This window comes from Rana temporaria, chromosome 11, assembly GCF_905171775.1.
Source record: "Rana temporaria chromosome 11, aRanTem1.1, whole genome shotgun sequence".
Classification (NCBI taxonomy): domain Eukaryota; kingdom Metazoa; phylum Chordata; class Amphibia; order Anura; family Ranidae; genus Rana; species Rana temporaria.
Window position 1 is genome coordinate 18,896,130 of NC_053499.1, and position 22,687 is coordinate 18,918,816.

General features: G+C 45.0%; 1 protein-coding gene across 1 annotated transcript in view; it reads right to left on the reverse strand.

Moving 5' to 3' along the window:
* Positions 1-22,687, reverse strand: part of LOC120917084 (catalase-like) — a 48,463-nt gene that overhangs the window by 17,370 nt on the left and 8,406 nt on the right. Inside the window, exons 2-7 of the mRNA XM_040328096.1 lie at positions 20,386-20,554; positions 15,632-15,742; positions 11,194-11,324; positions 9,935-10,039; positions 7,830-7,955; positions 772-963 (exon numbers count right to left, since the gene is read on the reverse strand). Of these exons, the coding sequence (XP_040184030.1) occupies positions 772-963; positions 7,830-7,955; positions 9,935-10,039; positions 11,194-11,324; positions 15,632-15,742; positions 20,386-20,554 (834 nt within the window). The remainder of the gene's footprint in view (positions 1-771; positions 964-7,829; positions 7,956-9,934; positions 10,040-11,193; positions 11,325-15,631; positions 15,743-20,385; positions 20,555-22,687) is intronic.

Sequence of the window (22,687 nt, forward strand, 5' to 3'; positions counted from 1 at the left end):
CTATCTTCCTATCTATCTATCTTCCTATCTATCTATCTTCCTATCTATCTATCTTCCTATCTATCTATCTTCCTATCTATCTATCTTCCTATCTATCTATCTTCCTATCTATCTATCTATCTATCTATCTATCTATCTATCTACATGTCGGTCTCTCTAGTTATCTATCTATCTATCTCTCTATCTACATGTCTGTCTCTCTAGTTATCTATCTATCTATCTATCTATCTATCTATCTCTCTACATGTCGGTCTCTCTAGTTATCTATCTATCTATCTATCTATCTCTCTATCTATCTATCTCTCTATCTCTCTATCTACATGTCGGTCTCTCTAGTTATCTATCTATCTATCTATCTATCTACGTGCATGTCTCTCTAGTTATCTACATATCTATCTATATGTATGTTTATCTATCTATCTGCATTTCTGGTTATCTATTTTTCCATCTACATGTCTTTATCTATCTATATGCATGTATATCTGTCCTATCTATCTATCTATCTGTCTATCTGTCTGTAGGCCCTATTGCCCTATTGCGGGCGACTGATCGGGGGGGGGGGGGGGAGGGTTGGTTGTGGTATTGTTTGCGCCCCCCCCCCAAAAAATGGAGCACCAGCCGCCACTGCTGAGATAGAGCTTAGCCATAGAGTACCAACAACGGCAGGTCACAAACACTATTCCTAGGATCAGTCCTCAGTAAAAATGCTTTTCAGCCCCCCCTTTCAAATAGAGGTAGGGTTGTTTGGTTATTATACTGATGGCTTCTTACCTTGGTGATGTCAAAAGGATTAAAAGGCAGATTTTGGGCTTGCTCAAAGGTCATGATCTGGATATACAGAGTCCAAGAAGGGAAGTCTCCTCTGTTGATGGCATCTTCTAGATCTTTAATGGCATAGTCTGGGTTTGTTCCAGAAAGAAGTGTTGCTTTTTCATGGGTTAGATTTTTTTCACCCTGGTTTGTCTAAAGAAGTAAAAAAAATAATTCCAAAATGATAATTATTGGAGGTATACTTAAATTCATTCACCCCCCCCCCCCCACTCCAAAAAAATAATAAGAATAATAAAAAAAAAAAACTGCCCTCTTAAAATTCATAAATGTAAAAAAGAAGGGGGGGGGGGGGGAACCTTGTATAGGTTGTTAATATGACTAGTTCTGCAGAACTCATAGCTTTGGGAACCTAAGGCAATTGTATGCCTCAAGCCCCATACACACTATCAGTTTTTCTGCAGGTTTTTGTCTTCAGGTTTACCAAAACCATCTAATAATAGGTCAAACCTCAAGAGTTTCAATTTGTATGCAATCAGGCAGGCCCTTGCACTACAGGGTTTTGGTAAACCTGAAGAGAAAAACCCTGCAGAAAAACTGATAGGGCTAGATTCAGAGAGATCGGCGTATCTTTAGAGCGGCGTAGCGCATCTGATATGCGTTACGCCAACGCAACATAGAGAGGCTCGTACTGTATTCACAAAGCACTTGCTCCCTTTTCTTGCGCCGGCGTAACGTAAAATAGCCGGCGTAAGCCCGCCTAATTCAAAGTAGCAAGGCAGTGGGCGTGTTGTATTAAAATTAACCGTGACCCCATGTAAATGCATAGCCGAACGAACGGCGCATGCATGCTCAGAATCACGTCGCATATACTCCCTAAGATCCGACGGCTCAATGCGTACGACGTGAACGTAACCTACACCCAGCCCGATTCACGTACGACTTATGGAAACAATGTAAAATACAACGGCTGTTCCGGCGTCCATACCCTAACATGACTTACCCCTGCTTTAGGTGGGATAACTTTACGTTGGATGTACGCCTTACGTAAACAGCGTAGCATCCTGCGACGGGCGCAAGTACGTTCGTGAATCGGCGTATCTAGGTCATTTACATATTTGACGCATTAATTAACGGAAGCGCCCCTAGCGGCCAGCGTAAATATGCACCAAAGAGACGACGTAGGAGACTTACGTCGGTCAGATCAAGCCGAAATTCAGGCGTATCTAGTTTCAAGAATACGGCACAGAGATACGATGGCGCATCCTACAACTTACGCGGCGTATCAACAGATACGTCGGCGCATCCTACAACTTACGCGGCGTATCAACAGATACGTCGGCGCAAGTTGTCTGTGAATCCGGCCCATAGTGTGTATGGGGTTTTACTCTTATGTTATGTGGACTGCAAGGGTTTCAGGCAGGGCTGAACAATCAGCAACTCTCCATGAGATCACATGACCAATGCCTAGACATGGGATCTGATGACCATATCAATGGTTTGTTAAAACATAGTCCCTGCAAAGCTTTTTAAAATGCACATAAGGGGACAGGATGATCAAGATGGATTATACGGTTAGGTCAGATTTGAAGTGAATATTTCCAAATTATGATTTAAAAGGGTCTGTTCCTCCCTTCCCCTCCAGCACAGCTTTCCTCAGCCTTTTTAACCCAGAGGAACCCCTAAAATAAAATTTCAGGTCTTGATGAACCCTTGCTAAAACCAATCCGGGTCAATGGGAAACCACCTCTCCCATCAAATGGGAGGTCAATCAGCCAAAGTTCAAGGAACCTCTGGAGGAACCCTGGGGGTTCTACGGAAGACTGAATGGCTGGCCTAGCGGGATACAGGAGGAATCCAGCTTGACAGACCATGCCACCAGATTGCAGGTAAAAGCACAAAAATGCTTTTTAATTCTACAAATAATTTTTTGTATTTGTTTTCAAAGTGCCTCAGCCCCACAACCACTTGATTACCAGGGAATATAATAATTTTCTGGGCCCCCTCAGGGAAGAGCACAGGAGGAACTTTGACATTTTTGGGCGCAGACACACAATCCCACTCCGCATGCTGCTCTTCCCCCGTGCACCTACACAGATTATATAGTTCTGGCCGCCAACTGTGTGCCTTCCCTGGCAGATGTATTCTATTTTGGAGCAGCTCCCCTGCCCAGCCCGAGGGACAGAGAGATCACTGAGTAGGTGTGGGTGATTTCTATGATAATTAATGGCTTGATATGATAACTATGCTTAACCCCTTTGCACCCAAGGGTAACACAAATGCTAATGTCGAAGCCCAATTTTGCAACTTTGACATGTGTTAGTAAAACAGTACATACAATATCACAACTACTTTGATCATACAGGTGGATTATACCGGGGTTTTTTTTTGTTTTTTTTTTAGGACAAATTGGGCTTTTTTTTTGGTGGAAAATTGTACTTGAGATCTCCTGATTTTTATTTATTTTTAATCAAAAAAAAGGAAAAAAAAAAATTGTCCAAAAATAGTAAAGAAATTTTTTTTTGATAGATAGATAGATATATTTTCTCTCCCTCTCTCTCCATTAGAGAGAGTGTATATATATATATATATATATATATATATATTAGGGCTGCGGAAATTAACGATTAATTGGTCGATTAATCGTTAATTTCTTTGGTCGATTAAAATTATTTTGATCGATGACGATCCGCGGAGTGAGCTCCGCGGTCTCGCCCATAGGAAAGGCCGCGGCTTCGGCCTAGCTCCGGAGCCGCGGCGGGCTGACGTCATCATCACCTGCCCGCCTGCTTGTATCTTCTTCCCTTGCGCACGTGTGTCCATCAGCTACTCTGCAGATGGGTCTGCCTGCCTGATAGTCAGGTAAGAAAGGACAACCATCTGTGTGTGGTAACATTATGGGGGCAGATGTATATATTCATGGAGTATGGGGACAGATGTGTATATTAAAGCATGGGGGCAGATGCTGTAATGTACACATCTGCCCCCATGCTGTAATGTACACATCTGCCCCCATGCTGTAATATACACATCTGCCCCCATACTGCAAGAATATACACATCTGCCCCCATGCTGTAATGTACACATGGGGGCAGATGTGTATATTCTTGCAGTATGGGAGGCAGATGTGTATATTAAAGCATGGGGGCAGATGTGTATATTACAGCATGGAGGCAGATGCTGTAATGTACACATCTGCCCCCATGCTGTAATGTACACATCTGCCCCCATGCTGCAAGAATATACACATCTGCCCCCATGCTGTAATGTACACATGGGGGCAGATGTGTATATTAAAGCATGGGGGCAGATGTGTATATTACAGCATGGGGGCAGATGTGTACATTACAGCATGGGGGCAGATGTGTACATTACAGCATGGGGGCAGATGTGTACATTACAGCATGGGGGCAGATGTGTACATTACAGCATGGGGGCAGATGTGTACATTACAGCATGGGGGCAGATGTGTACATTACAGCATCTGCCTCCATGCTGTAATATACACATCTGCCCCCATGCTTTAATATACACATCTGCCCCCATGCTGTAATGTACACATGGGGGCAGATGTGTATATTCTTGCAGTATGGGAGGCAGATGTGTATATTAAAGCATGGGGGCAGATGCTGTAATGTACACATCTGCCCCCATGCTGTAATGTACACATCTGCCCCCATGCTGTAATGTACACATCTGCCCCCATGCTGTAATGTACACATCTGCCCCCATACTGCAAGAATATACACATCTGCCCCCATGCTGTAATGTACACATGGGGGCAGATGTGTATATTAAAGCATGGGGGCAGATGTGTACATTACAGCATGGGGGCAGATGTGTACATTACAGCATCTGCCTCCATGCTGTAATATACACATCTGCCCCCATGCTTTAATATACACATCTGACCCCATGCTGTAATGTACACATGGGGGCAGATGTGTATATTCTTGCAGTATGGGAGGCAGATGTGTATATTAAAGCATGGGGGCAGATGCTGTAATGTACACATCTGCCCCCATGCTGTAATGTACACATCTGCCCCCATGCTGTAATGTACACATCTGCCCCCATGCTGTAATGTACACATCTGCCCCCATACTGCAAGAATATACACATCTGCCCCCATGCTGTAATGTACACATGGGGGCAGATGTGTATATTAAAGCATGGGGGCAGATGTGTACATTACAGCATGGGGGCAGATGTGTACATTACAGCATGGGGGCAGATGTGTACATTACAGCATGGGGGCAGATGTGTACATTACAGCATGGGGGCAGATGTGTACATTACAGCATGGGGGCAGATGTGTACATTACAGCATGGGGGCAGATGTGTACATTACAGCATCTGCCTCCATGCTGTAATATACACATCTGCCCCCATGCTTTAATATACACATCTGACCCCATGCTGTAATGGCTGTAATGTACACATGGGGGCAGATGTGTATATTCTTGCAGTATGGGAGGCAGATGTGTATATTAAAGCATGGGGGCAGATGTGTATATTACAGCATGGAGGCAGATGCTGTAATGTACACATCTGCCCCCATGCTGTAATGTACACATCTGCCCCCATGCTGCAAGAATATACACATCTGCCCCCATGCTGTAATGTACACATCTGCCACACAACTACTTTTAGCTGATCTCCTTGCATTGCAACTCTGCATTAGCCACTGGTAAATGTGGTGGGGGCAGTATGGGGGGCAGATGTGTATATTCTTGCAGTATGGGGGCAGATGTGTATATTCTTGCAGTATGGGGGCAGATGTGTATATTACAGCATCTGCCCCCATGCTGTAATATACACATCTGCCCCCATGCTGTAATGTACACATCTGACCCCATGCTGTAATATACACATCTGCCCCCATACTGCAAGAATATACACATCTGCCCCCATACTGCAAGAATATACACATCTGCCCCCATACTGCAAGAATATACACATCTGCCCCCATGCTGCAAGAATATACACATCTGCCCCCATGCTGCAAGAATATACACATCTGCCCCCATGCTGCAAGAATATACACATCTGCCCCCATACTGCCCCCACCACATTTACCAGTGGCTAATGCAGAGTTGCAATGCAAGGAGATCAGCTAAAAGTAGTTGTATCTGTATGTGCGTTAATTAATCGAAATTAGTCGATTAATCGATTAAAAAAAAAAAAAACGATTAATCGAACACAAAAATTTTAATCAGTCACAGCCCTAATTATATATATATATATATATATATATATATATATAATTAGGGCTGTGCAAAGTACCTTTTAATCAATCGATTAATCTTTAATTTTTTGGATCGATCAAAATCTTTTTAATCGATTACAATTCTTTTGATTGGTACTCACCTCTCCGCCAGCTTCTGGGCCTTCAGGGAGTTCCGTCGGAGATCTAGTAACGTCACGGACACCAGCGGTGCTTGCCGTGTCCATCTGAAGGGCTCCTTTGCTGTGCCTTCATATCTGCATTCCGGCGGGACCTTACTATCTGCCACACGCAAGGGCTGTTACACTTCCCTCTATCAACCATCCACTGGGAGTTGTGATAGTTCCCTTCATGGGACATCTACATGCCGACGGACTGATGTTAACCTCTCCTCATCTGGATTCAGCAGTGGAATCGTTGTACACATTTTTATACCAGTATCATACGTAGCTACATGTTTTTATGACCGCGTTTGGTATTACTCGCACCATTTTTACAGTTTATGTAGCTACATGGATTTTATCTCCAAGGAGATCAGCTAAAAGTAGTTGGATCTGTATGTGTGTTATAATTAATCAAAATTAGTCGATTAATCAAAAAAAAAAAAAAAAAAAAAAATTAAAATCGAACAGAAAAATTTTGATCAGTAACAGCCCTAATATATATATATATATATATATATATATATATATATATATATATATATATATATATATACACACATACACATACACACACACACACCTCTGTTACTCCCATAACCTATCACCAAAGAACCAAAATAAATTATCCTGCCAACAATCGCAGCGATACCACATATGTGTATGTTAGTTGTTGTTTGTATCCGTAGTACAGCCCATAAACAAAAGTGCACTTTATTTTTTAAATTACCCTAGCTAAAAACACACTGATACCAATTTAAAAAAAATCTGTCTAAAAAATACTGACATGACCTTTGACCCTGATCTTGACTCAAACACTAACCCTGGCATAGACCTAGATCAAACTTTGAGTAAGGTTTTTTTTATATTATTTATTACATTTGTCTACCACACACACACACACACACACACACACACACACTGCCCCCCCCCCCCCCCCCTTCTCTGCAAGGACAGAGAAAGATACAATGTATCTCTTTCTCATCCATTCAGACAGAAAAAATGGGGGCAGACTTCACAGTAACTGATCACTGCGATACCAAATTAGACGCTATTCAGCTATTCAAGTTCCAGGTTTCGATCGTTAGTACGGGGCTCACAGTGAGACCTCCATCTCTGCTAGGAGCACAAAGGGAGGAACACGAATATGTGACCCCCACAGCACACAGCCCAGTGCAGTGGGGCCACATACTTGTGTGACGTCAGAGTTTTTTTTGCCATGATCAGTTATATTTTCAATATTAATGCCAAAATGTCACGATTTCTGCTAGGGTATGCAAACTATTGGACACAACTGTAGTCTGTATTTCAGATTCTCCCCAACTTGGAAAGAAAGAAAAAAAAAAAAGAAAAGAAAAAAAGAAAGGAAAAAAAAAAAAAAAAGGAAAGAAAAAAAGAAAAAAAAAAGGAAAAAAAAAAAGAAAGAAAAAAGGAAAGAAAAAAGGAAAAAAAAAAGGAAAGAAAAAAAGGAAAGAAAAAAGGAAAGAAAAAAGGAAAGAAAAAAGGAAAGAAAAAAGGAAAGAAAAAAGGAAAGAAAAAAGGAAAGAAAAAAAGGAAAGAAAAAAAGGAAAGAAAAAAGGAAAGAAAAAAAGGAAAGAAAAAAAGGAAAGAAAGGAAAGAAAGGAAAGAAAGGAAAGAAAGGAAAAGAACATTTTTATGCATTTGGTACTCACATTGTAGACAAACTTGCAGTATACAGGGCCTCCGTGTGCATTGACCATTTTAAAGGCATGGATCCCAAATCCGTTCATGTGTCGATAACCATCAGGGGTACCGCGATCAGTAAATATCATGGTGACCTACAAATTGAAAAGTATATTACATAAAGTCATCTCCTAACATGGAAATGTACTTCACCATTAAAGCAGATCTAGCATTGTGATGGCGCCGTACACCCTCCATGATAGAAGAATGGATCTATGGACCCGCTGACACTTTATTACTTCAACTCCGAGAATTTTGGGTTCTCACATCCAGAAGTTCTGGAGTACTTGTTGCATTGAAGTAAGAATAACGTGGGGACAATGAGGGCAAATTGTTCACATTGGCCCGGATTCACAAAGCACTTGCGCCGACGCATCTCCAGATACGGCGCGCAAGTGCAAATATGCGCCGTCGTATCTGTGCGCCGGACCCACATACTAAGATACGCCTAAAAACAGGCTTCATCCCACCGACGTAACTTGCCTACGCCAGCGTAGAGTGGGGGCATATTTACGCTGGACGCATGTGGCGCTCCCATTGATTCTCTATTCAAATATGCAAATGAGGGAGATACGGCGATTCACGAACGTAAGTGCGCGTAAGTTATACGTACGTCGTAAAGTTATGCCCCATAAAGGAGGTGTAACTCAGCAGCATCCATGCAAAGGGCTGCACCAGGGAACACAAGCTGGCGTAGTTTATGTAGGACGGGAATATGGCTGAGCGTAGGTTACGTTCACGCCGTAGGCAGTGATCCGACGTATCTTAGGGAGTAGTTCCGACGTGATTCTGAGAATGCGCACTGGGATGCGTCCACGGGACGGCGCATGCGCCGTTCGTTATACGTATCTGTCTGGCGCTCGGCCCATCATTTGCATGGGGTCACGCCTCATTTGCATGGCTCACGCCCACTTCCGCCTAGGAAACCCAGCGCAGTTTTGGGAGCACTGGCTTTGTGAATTCAGTGCTTGCCACTCTGCGCTGTGTCGGCGTAGCGTACAGGAGATACGCTACGGCGGCATAAATGTGCGCCGCGGTCTGTGAATCCGGGCCATTGTCTTTAATGAGTTAATAATAATAATCACATTATTTCCTGTTTATTAGAAATAATGTGATTATTATTATTATTATTATTAGTCTTCCTTTTGAGCAATTGATTCCATTATGAATTACAATATGGAAATCAGAAGGCTGGAGCTGGCTGGCCATTGTACTATACCGTAGCATTAGAAAAATGTAAGGTCAGCAAACGAGATATGTAGCTGGATTCAGAGACGTTTACGCCGGCGTATCAGTAGATACGCCGTCGCAACTCTGAATCTACGCCGTCGTAAATTTAAGAGTATTCTGGAAACCAGATACGCTTAAATTAGGCTAAGATACGAGCGGCGTAAGTCTCCTACGCCGTCGTATCTTAGGGTGCATATTTACGCTGGCCGCTAGGTGGCGCTTCCGTTGAGTTCGGCATAGAATATGTAAATGACTAGATACGCCGATTCAGATACGTACGTGTGCCCGGCGCATTTTTTTTACGTCGTTTACGTATGGCTTTTTCCGGCGTAAAGTTAGTCGAACAAAAAGCTGGCCTAGCCAATGTTAAGTATGGACGTCGTTCCCGCGTCAAATTTTGAAATTTTTACGTCGTTTGCGTAAGTCGTCTGTGAATGGGGCTGGGCGTAATTTACGTTGAAACCTATACGTCCTTGCGGCGTACTTTGGAGCAATGCACACTGGGATATGTCCACGGACGGCGCATGCGCCGTTTGTAAAAAACGTCAATCACGTTGGGTCAACATTTACATAAAACACGCCCCCCTCATCCTCATTTGAATTAGGCGCGCTTACGCCGGCCCCATTTACGCTACGCCGCCATAACTTAGGAGGCAAGTGCTTTGTGAATACAGCACTTGCCTCTCTGACTTACGGCGGCGTAGCGTATATGCGATACGCTACGCCGCCTCAAAATTAAGCCAGTCTATCTGAATCTAGCCAATGGTGTCTGGTAGGTGTGCCTAGATCACACAAATGGCCAGAAGTAAATTACAATATATATTTTGTCAGGTAAGACAAGTACCTCATGGAGGGTTTCTGGGCGAAGGCTAAAAAAATCCCACAGTGCATTTGGGTCTTTTAGATGCGTCTGTGGGTTTCTCTTCTGGGCCCGTGAAAGAGACGGAAACTAAACAAAAGAAGAAAATAAAAAGTTAGATCTGAAAGGTAAACATCAATCTCTTCATTTGCAGTACAGAAATAAATACGATCCCTTTTATAATGAAGGAAGCCTGTACTGATACAACTATGTGGTCTGTAGGGTGCCCACATGTACGGGATTGCCCGGGACTGTCCCGCAATTGACATGTCTGTCCCGGGCACCTTCATTCCGGGACAATACAATGTCCCGGAATGAAATAGAGGACACAGCCACCCCCTACTGACTAGATTTCCGGAACTGGTTGCTAGGGCCGGTTCTGCCTGGCATCTTGCAACCAGTGACAATTTACTCTCAGACAGCGAGACCAGGAGCAAGGCCTACGCCTAGTGCAGCACTGCTGTCCCCACCCACCTCTGAACCTCCTTCTCCGGCACCCAGCAGTAAGCAGCAGGGACTGGTGTGATCTTCACTCTTCAGATAGCGACGCCACTCCCTTCCTGTAATGCACGAGGCTCATGCAGAGGGAGTGACAGCAGCACCGCTTCTGGTGTCAGGCTATGGGTGGCAAGCTAGGGTGACCACATTTCCAAACTACCATTTAGGGACACCCTTCCTTCCCAAAAATCAGCTTGTGCTGTAATGAATCACAGCACAGTGATTGGACACAAGAGGTGGGAATTGTGATTTCTCCAATCACATGCAGGGGGCGGGGATTGTGCTCCTCCAGGCATTCCCGGCCAGGACAAGTACTGTCAGTGAGTAAAGCAGTGCTGTGGCGGCTTTTTTGGGGGTATCAGATTGGCCCGGTGGGGGTGGCTATGTCAGTTTCATTCCGGGACACTGTATTGTCCTGGAATGAAGGTACCCGGGACAGACCTGAAAATATGCGGGACTGTCCCGGCAATCCAGGACACGTGGTCACCCTATGGCAAGCGGCACTGCATCTGGTAGCAAGTGGCACATTCACCTGACAAATAACCCGCCAAATTCCCCATCAACCCCAAGACTACATTCCCCCCCCCCCCATATCTTTTTTTTGGGGGAAGGTGAGAGAGGGGGGGTGTCCCCGAATGGCACTTTGGAAATGTGGCCACCCTAGTAGTCTGGTATTGATGATCTCTCCTTCTGGAAATGCTCCCACAAATTTGTGCCAATATTATCCTTGCCATCTGGGTACTCACCAATATGGGGTCTCTTAGGAAAAAAACTGGGCTGTTGTTGCCAACCAGGTCCCAGTTCCCTTGTTCTGTGTAGAATTTCACTGCAAACCCACGGGGTTCACGAGGAAAGTCAGAAGTGCCAGACTCTCCACCTGCAAGGAGACAAAATGGTTCTCAAATCCGACATTGTCACAGAAATATAAGAAATGTCTAAAGGTGTCCCCTCTATCAGGACAGAATCACACATTCGTGGTGCATTACCCCATATGTGTTGGGACGTATTTACAACAACTTTGCATAGGTGTTGTAAACAGAGGCGTTGCTAGGGGGGTGCGGTCTGCACCGGGTGACACCCGCTAGAGGGGTGACACCATCCCGTTTTTTTGTTTTTTTTTTAGCCGACATGCCCAGCCTACCCTGTGCCACCCCAGCCTGCCCTGTACCACCCCAAACAGCCCTGTACCACCCCAACCTGCCCAATGCCACCCTAACTTGCCCTGTACCACCCCAACCTTTCCCATGCCATCCCAACTTGCCCTATGCCACCCTAACTTGCACTATACCACCCCAACCTGCACCACCCTAACTTGCCCTATACCACCCCAACCTGCCCTATGCAACCCTAACTTGCCCGATGTGCGTAATGCACACACTGACTGGTGAGGCTACATTGTTTGGCACAGCAAGGCTACAATGATGGCGAGGGGGGGCAACAATGATGGCGAGGGGGGGGCAACAATGATGGCGAGGGGGGGGCTGTATTGATGGTGGGGGGGCTGTAATGAGGGCACAGTAAGGCGGCAGTGATGGTGAGGCTGAAATGATGGGCACGGTGGGGCGGCAATGATGGGCACGGGTTGGGGGACTTTCAGGGTTTTTTTTTGGCAGGGGGGCGGCATTGAAGGACCCGGCCTTGGGGTGGCAAAGGGAGTAAACCCAGGCCTGCCCACAGCAGTTCCCGGTGAGAGAGGAGAGGAGGGAAGCCGGGGGAAAAGGACATACAAGGGGGGCCCCCCCGACAGCAGATGAAAGGGGCGCATTTGCTAGAACCAATCCCCCTGCAGTGCAGCTAGAGGGAGAAAGAAGAGGAGAAGCTGGCAGCGCTGCAGGGGGAAGAAGAGGATCGGTGTCTGCAATAAGACAGTACAGCTGCACCTCCTGCTCAGCGGGTGCACGGCCCCCCCCCCCCCACCCTTTTGAACTGATGAGGCTCGGGCCCAGTACAGGAGGGCTGGCTGTACTGCCTTATCAGAGGCCCGGCTATTAACAGACAAGTTTTAAGAGACTTAAACGTCTTTCTTCCCATTGCAGAGCACAAAAATGCAAAGATGGGCAACATCTATGAATTATGGTGTACTACCAAAAATAAAAATGATTAATTCCCCACCCAGATCTCGTGCCTCCAATCTTCAGGTGCACCAAGTGGCGTGTGTAGAGAGGCGAGTAGCAGAACAATTCCCTGTTTCATGTTCCTTTACATGATTTATTAGAGCTCTTTAATCCGTATCAATGTATCTGAAAGCCTTCGGCTTCATATTTTACACCATCACTGATCTCTCCAGGGATTAGGACTTTATCCCGAGTGTGGAACTTACTTCCAAAACCGTCAATCAATGTGGCCAATCACAGCCGATAAACTGTTCAATTCCAGAGCCAACAAAAGCAAACATGATCTTCACTGCATGATGGAACAGGTAAGAAATGGGGCCGGATCTTGGTACAATGTCTCCCTCTAGGGGCGCAGCTACAGATTTCAGGTAATGTGCTTTTTTTTATCAGGATCAAGTAAAACAAACAGAGGCCCAGATTCAAGTAGCAATTGCGCCTGTGTAACCATAGGTTACACAGCGCAATTGCTTACTTGCCCCGGCATTACGAATGCTCCCGATTCAGGAACATCGTAACGCTGACTGCAACCTAAAATCTGCGTGGCATAAGGCTCTTATGCCACGCATATCTAGGCTGCATTCTTGCGATGACCGCTAGGGGGCGCTCCCATTGTGGTCAGCGTATAGTATGCAAATTGCATACTAACACCGATTCACAATGTTGCGCGAGCCCTGCGTACGCAATTTACGTCGTTTCCGTACGGCGTGTTTAGCGTAAGGCTGCCCCTTCTAATAGCAGGGGCAGCCAATGCTAAAGTATACCCGTCGTTCCCGCGTCGCGACGTTCGAATTTTACGTAATCTGCGTAAGTGATTCGTGAATGGCGCTGGACGCCATTCACGTTCACTTTGAAGCAAATGACGTCCTTGCGACGTCATTTGCCGCAATGCACGTCGGGAAAGTTTCCCGACGGAGCATGCGCTCTATGCTCGGCGCGGGAGCGCGCCTACTTTAAATGATTCCCGCCCCCTACGGGATCATTTACATTAGGCGCCCTTACGCAGGGAAAGTTTACACAGCGCACACGCAATTTACGGAGCTACTGCTCCGTGAATCGCGGGTAGCGCAGTAAATTTGCGGGGGCGCAGGGCAAAAACGCTGCCCTGCGCCTCCGTAAATAAGGGGCAAATCTACCTGAATCCGGGCCAGAGTTTGTAGGTTGTCCCTCTAGTGGCGATCTAGGTCAGAAAGCACACAGTCAGGGCCGCTGATAAGCCAGCCCTCCTGTACTGGGCCCAGGACCCATCAGTTCAAAGGGCTGGCTGTACTGTCTTATTGCAGACACAGATATTCTTCTGCCTCCCCCTTCAGCTCTGCCAGCTTCTCCTCCTCTCCCTCTACACTGGAGCATTGAATCTAGCACATGCACCCCTTCCATCTTCTTCCCCCCCACTTGTGCTCCTTTCTCCTTCCAGATTCCCTCCTCTCCTTCCGGGAGCTGCTGCAGGCATACATGGGGATGTTTCAGGATGGAAAGCAGGGAAAGGGGCCAGGAAATATGTCATTTACTGGCCCCTTTTCTTTACTGAAAAAACACAGTGAGCGATTGGTACCAATCAACCACGTGTCCATTCATCACTGAAGCCTAGTTAAAGTGGTAGTAAACTCTGTACTACCACTTTTACCTACAGGTAAGCCTATAATATCTCCTAAATCCCCTAGCAATGTGCCACTGACTGCAGCGGGGCATGCGCAGCGGGGATCCTCGGCTAAAGGCCCGGCAGCCGCCGGACCTTGCTGGAAAGAAGTCTCCCGCGAGCATGCGCCGGAATGACGCCATCGCTGCTCCAGCCAATCACAGCGCTGGAGCGGCGATACCGAGAAGACACACCGAAAATAACATCTCCCTTGAATTTCCCCACGCCTAGTTCCAAGGCAAGTATTTCATAATGAGCTAGTATATGTGCATACTAGCTCATTATGCCTTTCAGGTAGGTAAAAAAGAAAACTGCTGCGGGTATACAACCGCTTTAACCGTTTACCATGCTTCAGTTTGTGAATGAGCAGAAAGACTCAGAGCGCTTCCTATTTATTCATCTGTGCAGGTGAGGCTGTAGAGAAAGGTACTGATACATAAAATGTTGAATCTGTTTTAAAGCGGTTGTAAACCCGCATTTGTTTTTTTTACACCTGAAAAGTAAAAGCCATAATGAGCTAGTATGCACCGCATACTAGCTCATTATGAAATTCTTACCTTAAAACGAGGTGTAGGGAACTTACCTGGTCCACGCCGAGTGAGATGTCATCTTGCTCCGGCGTGTCTTCCGGGTATCGCCGCTCCAGCGCTGTGATTGGCTGGAGCGGCGATGTCGTCACTCCCGCGAATGCGCGCGGGAGACCTCATTCCGGCAATGGGCGGCGGCTGCCGGCCCTTTAGCCGAGGATCCCCCCTGCGCCGCTGCAATCAGCGGCGCATTGCGAGGGGAATATCTCCTAAACCGTACAGGTTTAGGAGATATTCTTTATACCTACAGGTAAGCCTTATTATAGGCCTTATTATAGGCTTACCCGTAGGTAAAAGTAAAAAAACGCCTATACAACCACTTTAAGTTTCAAGCTTTTTTTTAAACCATATCGGATGAACATAGTCAAGAAATAACATATTTCCAGGCCTGTGTGCAAGTATACGTTAGGATCGGAAGGACACTAAAAGAACATGCATCACATAATCAGGGTTACTCACTGTGTTTCTATCTCGGTCGCAAAAAGACTAGGAGAGTGGTGTGGGCTTCAGGAACAGCCCAGGATTCGGTGACCCCTGGCAAATCGCCATTCGACCCCCGAGGGGGTCCCGACCCCCAGGTTGAGAACCACTGTACTAAACTGAGAAAAGTGTGAATCTAGCTAGGGAATATGTAAATATAGGAAATCTTTGGCCGGGTTTCTTCCATTGTGTGCATTTGGCCTTTGTCCATGTATGTACCATCACTGAGACAAGAACAATGGATATCCCCAGTCAACTAGATGACATACTTACTGTAAATTGTCAACTCTTACAACTTTGTGGGAGATAACATACTTTTTGTGCATAGCAAATATAATTTTAGTTTTATGGTCCATAAATAACTTACTTGTAGTAGAGAACCGCACAGCAATTGGCGTCTTTTTCCCGATGTACTCAAACACACTGGCTTTGCAGTAGTTGGTAATATCATGAGTCACTTCAAAAAAACCAAATGCTCCTAGATGGAAAAGGGAAAAAAACAATTATATATATTTTTTTATGTTTACCTGTTGATCTGACAGAAATACAGTTCGCTCGTAATTTCCCATTTGGACCGACAACACGTTGTCCCTGCTGCTGTAAAATTTCAATGTTGTCAACTCTGTCTGCTGGACTACATAACTTCACCTATCCCCACCCCTCTCTCTCTCCACATAAGTACATTGATATTTTATTCCTGGCAAAATAGTGCTGCTGCCTTAACTCCCAAGAGACTTCCCTTACACCGTGTGAGAAATTGGCTCTTGGGAGATGTAGCTCTGGGTGCGGAGCTGCATCACTAGGAATGGAGCTCACAGTAGCTGCCCCTGCAACAATTTTAGAAGCCTTGTGAGAATGCCAAAAGGGAGTGATAAAAGCTATTTCTTTCTACAGGAAAAACTTAAACAAAAAAAATATATGCTGGGAATTCATCATGAAAAGAAAAGGGGTTAAGCTGGATCATGGCTATTCAAAACATTTAAATGACTTTGCACTAAGGAAATTTTGAAAGGCGAGTGCCCATAAAAATTATAATCCATGGTGTAGATTCAGTAAGCAATTGCGTCTACGTATCCATAGATACGCAGCGCAATTGCTTAGTTGCGCCGGCGTATCGACTGCTCCTGATTCAGAAAGGTCGATACGCCGACTGCAGCCTAAGATATGACTGGCATAAGGCTCTTATGCCGTCGTATCGTAGGCTGCATTCTTACGATGGCCGCTAGGTGGCGTTCCCGTAGTTGTCAGCGTAGAGTATGCAAATTGCATACTCACGCCGATTCACAACCCTATGCGCGCCCGCCGTACGCATTTTACGTAGTTTGCGTTCGTCGGGTTCCGCGTAAGGCTGCTCCTGCTATTAGCAGGGGCAGCCAATGCCAAGTATACCCGTCGTTCCCGCGTTGCGATGTTTGAAAATTACGTCGTTTGCGCAAGTGAATCGTGAATGGCGCTGGACGCCGTTCACGTTGAAGCAAATGACGTCCTTGCAACGTCATTTGCCGCAATGCACGTCGGGAAAGTTTCCCGACGGAGCATGCGCGCTACATTTGGCGTGGGAACGCGCCTAATTTAAATGATCCAAGCCCCCTACGGGATCATTTAAATTACAAACCCTTACGCCGGGCAGTTTTAGGGAGCGCACACGCAAATTACGGAGCTACTGCTTCGTGAATGAAGCGTAGCGTAGATAATTTACGGAGGCACAGCGTTAAAACGGTACGCTGCGCCTCCGTAAGAGTGCGCGCCCCTACCTGAATCCACCCCCATGATTATTGATAAACTTAAAAAATAAAAAAATATAAAGTTGACTCAAACTCATAGTATCCCCTTTAAGAAAAGCTTCTAAATAAAAAAGGGCTATACACTGAGTATGCCTCATGGATATACATGGTAAGTTCCTCAGGGGCAGACACTGATGCAAGTGGCTAAAACTTGCTATAGAACTTGTGTACTCGAATAACTGTTGTAGGGATATGCATTCCAAGTTCTTCAGGGGTGGAGACTGATGCGAGTGGCTAAAACTGGCTATAGAGAGTGTGTGAACTACTATATCGGTTGTAGGGATGTGTATTCAATCTCCTCAGGGGCAAGAACTGAGGGGGCGTGGCTAAAACTCTGCTATACCATGTGCTTGCTTATGTATTTGTTGCAGGGACACCTGCCTTTACATTTACATGAACTTTAATGGCATCCCAGTATTAGTCTGTAGGGTTCAATATTGAGTTGGCCCACCCTCTGCAGCTATACCTTTAACTCCTCTGGGAAGGCCGTCCACAAGGTTTAGGAGTGTGTCTATGGGTACGTTTGGCCATCCCCTAACTGATCCCACAAAGTTGGGAGCATGAAATTGTCCAAAATGTCTTAATATGTTGACGCCTTAATAGTTCCCTTCGCTGGAACCAAGCCCAACCCCTGAAAAACAACCCCACACCATAATCCCCCCTCCACCAAATGTTCTGGAAAGATGGCCGAATACTTTTGTCAATATAGTGTACGTGTGCATTATAAATATAATAAAGCATATCATTATTGAATGACAAGGTACGATTATGCCATCAGGAGAATCAATAAGCGATTAGGAAGTCTGAGAAACCATAATTAAAATATTTTTACTAACTATTATTTACCAACTTCTAGTCTGTCATCATTCCAATTTACCGAATACTATTGGCATGCCGTCTACTGCATGACACACCGGGCTTTTCTTCTTGTAATTTGCATTGTAGCCGCTTCCCTATAGAGTTAGTCAACTCTCTTCCCTAGTACAGTATTGTTTCAATAAGTTCACACCCCACCCTGTAAGTGTTTAATATGTTTTATTGTTCACGCTCTCTTTCCTGATACATTTTAGGTTTAGCTGTAGAAATATCAGTGACTAAGCCCTGGGGGGGGGGGACAAAAATACAAAAAAACAAACAGTCTATCTAGTTCAGGGGTCTCCAAACTTTCTAAACAAAGGGCCAGTTTACGGTCCTTCAGACTTTAGGGGGGCCAGACTAGGGCCATTGGGAGTAAAAAATGTCCAGTGGGAGGAAATAATACCATCTTTGGTGACAGTGGGAGGACTAGTGCCCCATTATTGGTGTTAATGGAAAGAATTGATGATGTCAGTTGGAGGAATAGTGCCCCATTGGTGTCAGCAACAAGAATTATGCCCCATTTAAATTGGATGGAATAATGCCCCAAGGGCCACATTAAGGCAAGCAAAGGGCCACATCCGGCCCCAGGGCCGCAGTTTGGAGACCCCCTGATCTAGTTCAACAAATAGAAAAAATAACCCTATACCCACAGTTGATCCAGAAGACCAAAAAAAAAAAAACATAAAAAGAAATAAAACACACCAAGGTCCCATTTGCTCCACCTAGGAAGACAAATACTCCTTCCAGATCCTTCAGAAGATAATTGGATCAACAATATCTATATTTAGGTTAATATCCAGTTATATTGTATGCATTTAGGAATGCACCTAGATTTTTTATTTCTTTTTTCAACAATCAAATGAGCTGGCCAGAACTAGTTCTTGAGGAAGCCTATTTCATATTTTCACAGCTCGAATTGTGAAGAAGCCTTTCTGTATGCACAGGGTAAACCTCCTCTCCTCCTCCCAACATAATAAGTGCCCCCTTGTCCTTTGAATGGCCTGAGAGTTAATAACTCAACACTAAGTTCACTATATGGACCAGTTATGCAATTACACATGTTAATCATATCCCCCCTTATGCCGCGTACACACGATCGGTTTTACCCGTCGGGGAAATGCATTAAGGTGAAAAAACTTTTACAACCCCCTTTAATTAGTGTCCACCTGTGTGTAATTTAATCTTAGTATAAATACAGCAGGGTTAGGTTATATATATATATATATATATATAATTGGTAAGACCTGATCAATAAACTCAAACAAAGGCTGCTTGGGGCCTGGTTAATTGACCATAGATCAAAAAGGAGGAGGGGGAGATGTTTGGGATTTTCGAGGCACTGATATGCAACAAATATATATATATATATATATATATATATATATATATATATATATATATATATATATATATATAGTTTGGGTCTGTCTTGCCTGACGGATGGCTGGTTTGCCATATTTTTGAGAGACAGACGCCTAAATTACACAGCTGTGTGGTCAGCTATTTAGTGCAGGCCTAGCTGTGGCTCAGAGCCCCACCCACAGACGGGAAGTCTGGTCCCTGGGAGTCTGAAAGGAGTCAGAGAGAGGCTGCATGGATTGCAGCTAGTGTGTGCAGATCTGCAGGTTGCAGATGCCGCTTTATGTTTGAGCAGCAAGTCGCTGACTAGGAGAAAAGCAATGGTTGAGCTTATCTCTGGGAAACGCTGTGTGTTCTGAGGAACAGAACTTAGGCTTAGGCTAGAGGCCTGAAGCCGTCGGATGCCAAGATTGAAAGCCAGGAGGCTAAGCTTTTGAGTTTGTACAATGCAGTAGTGATGGAACCCCTGCGAGGGCTGCAAATGTATATGTGAACTTTTGATGTTTTTTAAATAAAAGCCACCAAGCCCTTAAAAACGCACCTACTGTTGGAGTCTGTTCCCGCAAGGTTACAATATATATATATATATATATATATATATATATATATATATATATATATATATATATATATATATATGTTTTAAAATGAAAAGTAAAGAATACAAAAATAAAAAACTACTGACACCAGTGGTGGAGCTACCAGGGTCACAAAGATCTCAAATGCGACCAGGCCCTGACATTCCAGCACTGTAGGGAAGGGTCACGCTGCAGTACTGTAATAAAGAGCCCAATGACAGGAGGAAAGGGCCTGGGATCAGTGCAATGGGCCCCAGCCGGGGGTCGATATACCCCTCATGATTTCTTGCACCGAAGCCCTAAGATTTCTAGTTACTCCTGTTTTGCATCCTATAAAAACTTGTATTACCATTGAGTTGGGTAATAATGACAACCATTATCAGCGCTTAGACACAGCGGCACCACTGTAATTGGCGCTATATAAATGTAAGCATTATTATTATTGAGGAAAACAGTTTTGATGCGAACACAAGCCTATTGACACGGGCCTTAAAAATGAGAATCTGATTGGAAGCCGTGAGGCCAGAAGTTTGAGTTCTCACCAGCTCCACGGGCATGCACCGCCCTCTCCGGGATTCGTTCCCTGACAAAATGAGCCGTTTCCTCCAATAAGACCAAATCCTGCAAAAGAACCGGCCCTCTGGGTCCCACGGTCAGTGAGCTCAGCTGGTCTGCAATGGGAATCCCACTGGATGAAGTCAGCATCTTCTTCTGCAAAGAGATAGTAGAATGCATAGGGTTATCTTTAAAGCAGAATTTTACGCAGATATAGAAGTCAAAATTAATACAGCTGTGTATTCATTATCACATCATTAAAATGTAATTTTTCGAGGCAAGCCATGTGAGTGGCTGAATTTGTCTTAGTCTCTTTCCAATCCCACTGCACAGCAAAGTTCAGTCTGGAATGAGCCAATCAGTTGTTCTGTAGTAAACATGTGCCAACAGGGCAAATGCCGACAGGAGGAGAGCAAAGAGGAATGAGCAAATCAGTATACAGCTTTTGTTATCCAGGCACCTGTAAATGCTACCTCGAAAAAAAAAAAAAAAAAGTAAAAAAAAAAAAAAAAATCAGGCCTCCTGCCCTGCCAGACAGGGTCTCGATTTGTGACAGGGCTGTGCTAATCTCAGAACTAGATTGACAGAAATATAGATCCTTTGGCAGGTATAATAGCTCCCTTATATGTACATAATTATGTATTTAAAAGTTTGCCTGCAGTTTATCAATGATTGCACTAGAGGCGCACTTTTGGATACCAAGCCAGACAGACATTGCAACTTCCATTTTCAAACTCTTTACTCCTAATTTCCTGTTACACCAGTCTGAATACATGGGTAGTGAAATTGGCAACCGAGTTTGACCACTCTGCCCAGTGCATTCTGTAATCTAAAAGACTTGGGCCGAGACATGCTTTGCCTTGCACTTCGAGAGTTCTCTAGAGGAAGCCTGTGATAAGGTGTAGCCATGATTTTTCTACTGTCAACCTAGAGCAGGGGTCTCCAAACTACAGCCCGTTGCTTGCCTTTGTCCATCCCTTGGGGCACTGTTCCTCCCACTGACACCAACATTAGGGCAATCATTTCTGGACTGACAACAATGGGGCACTATGCCTCCCACTGACTCCAATGATGGGAAACTGTTCCTCCCATAGACGCCAATGCTGGGGAACTATTCCTCCCCCGGACAGCACTGATGGGGCACCAGCAGGGGTCAAGTCCTAGGGAAAAAAGTGTGGGAACTCCCACCCGTGATCCACTCCCGCACCAAAAAATAAATAAAAAATTATACCCTCATATGCATAATTACTAAACCGCATGTTTTTTTTTTTTAAGCAAGTTCTTTCTAAATCCCGCGATAGCTCGCAGCAGACCTCCGCAAAGTCTCCTGGGAACAATGACAAAAGCTCCCAGGAGACATCGAGGAAGTGATGGAATACCCACACACTAACCGATGAATCCATATACAGGAAGCGGCCAGTAAAATAAAGGATTACTAAGGTTCACCTGCCCCTGACAGTGACTCGAGCTGGGCATCGCCGCTTAGTGAAGGATTGGCTCGGCTGCTCTAGTCCTGCAAAGGGAACTGCGTTCCTGCTGTGAAAAAAGTGCAGGAACTCCGTTCCCACGCGTTCCCGCAGGACTTGAGCCCTGGGCACCAGTAATCCCAAGAATACCAAAGATGGGACATGGTTTTCTCCCGCTAACGCCAGGGCATCTTCTACTCCCACTGACCATGGTCCGGCCCCACTAAAGTCTGAAGCACAGCAAACTGACCCTTGAGACTCATGCAACAACATGCTCCTGCGCATGAGTGGACTGATCCTAGAGTGTCCGTAATGTTTGATAAAAAACAGTGGATAATTCCTGAGATGCCTTGCTGCCCTCTAGGGGTTGTCCTGACCGTGCTAAAAAATAAAAGGGGAAGAAAGGAGGATGCTCTGGCCAAGTGCATTGTCCAACAGATTAAAAATTAAGATAAAACCATAAAGAGGTCTACTCACAGATGCCAAACTTGTTCTGGACTGCAGCCTCCAATCCAAAAGTCGGCAGAGCACTAATGCACCTTATAAAATGTACTTCCCAACAGATTTCCCATTTTGATGGGCAGGGAGTGCTTCAGAGTGTGTGACAGATAAATAGGATGGTTTGAGGTTGGGCAGAGTGGGAAAAAAGGTCCCCCCATTGTTTGGAGGTCAATACTGAGCAAGGCCAATTCTCCCAACTAAAAATATGTGCAAGGCATGTAGAAGTCGTAGGGTGTGCCATTTGCTCCCCTCCAAGGCTAGGGCGATGCTGACATACAAGTCTCATATAAATCTGCTATTGAGATATTTAAATGCTTGTTGA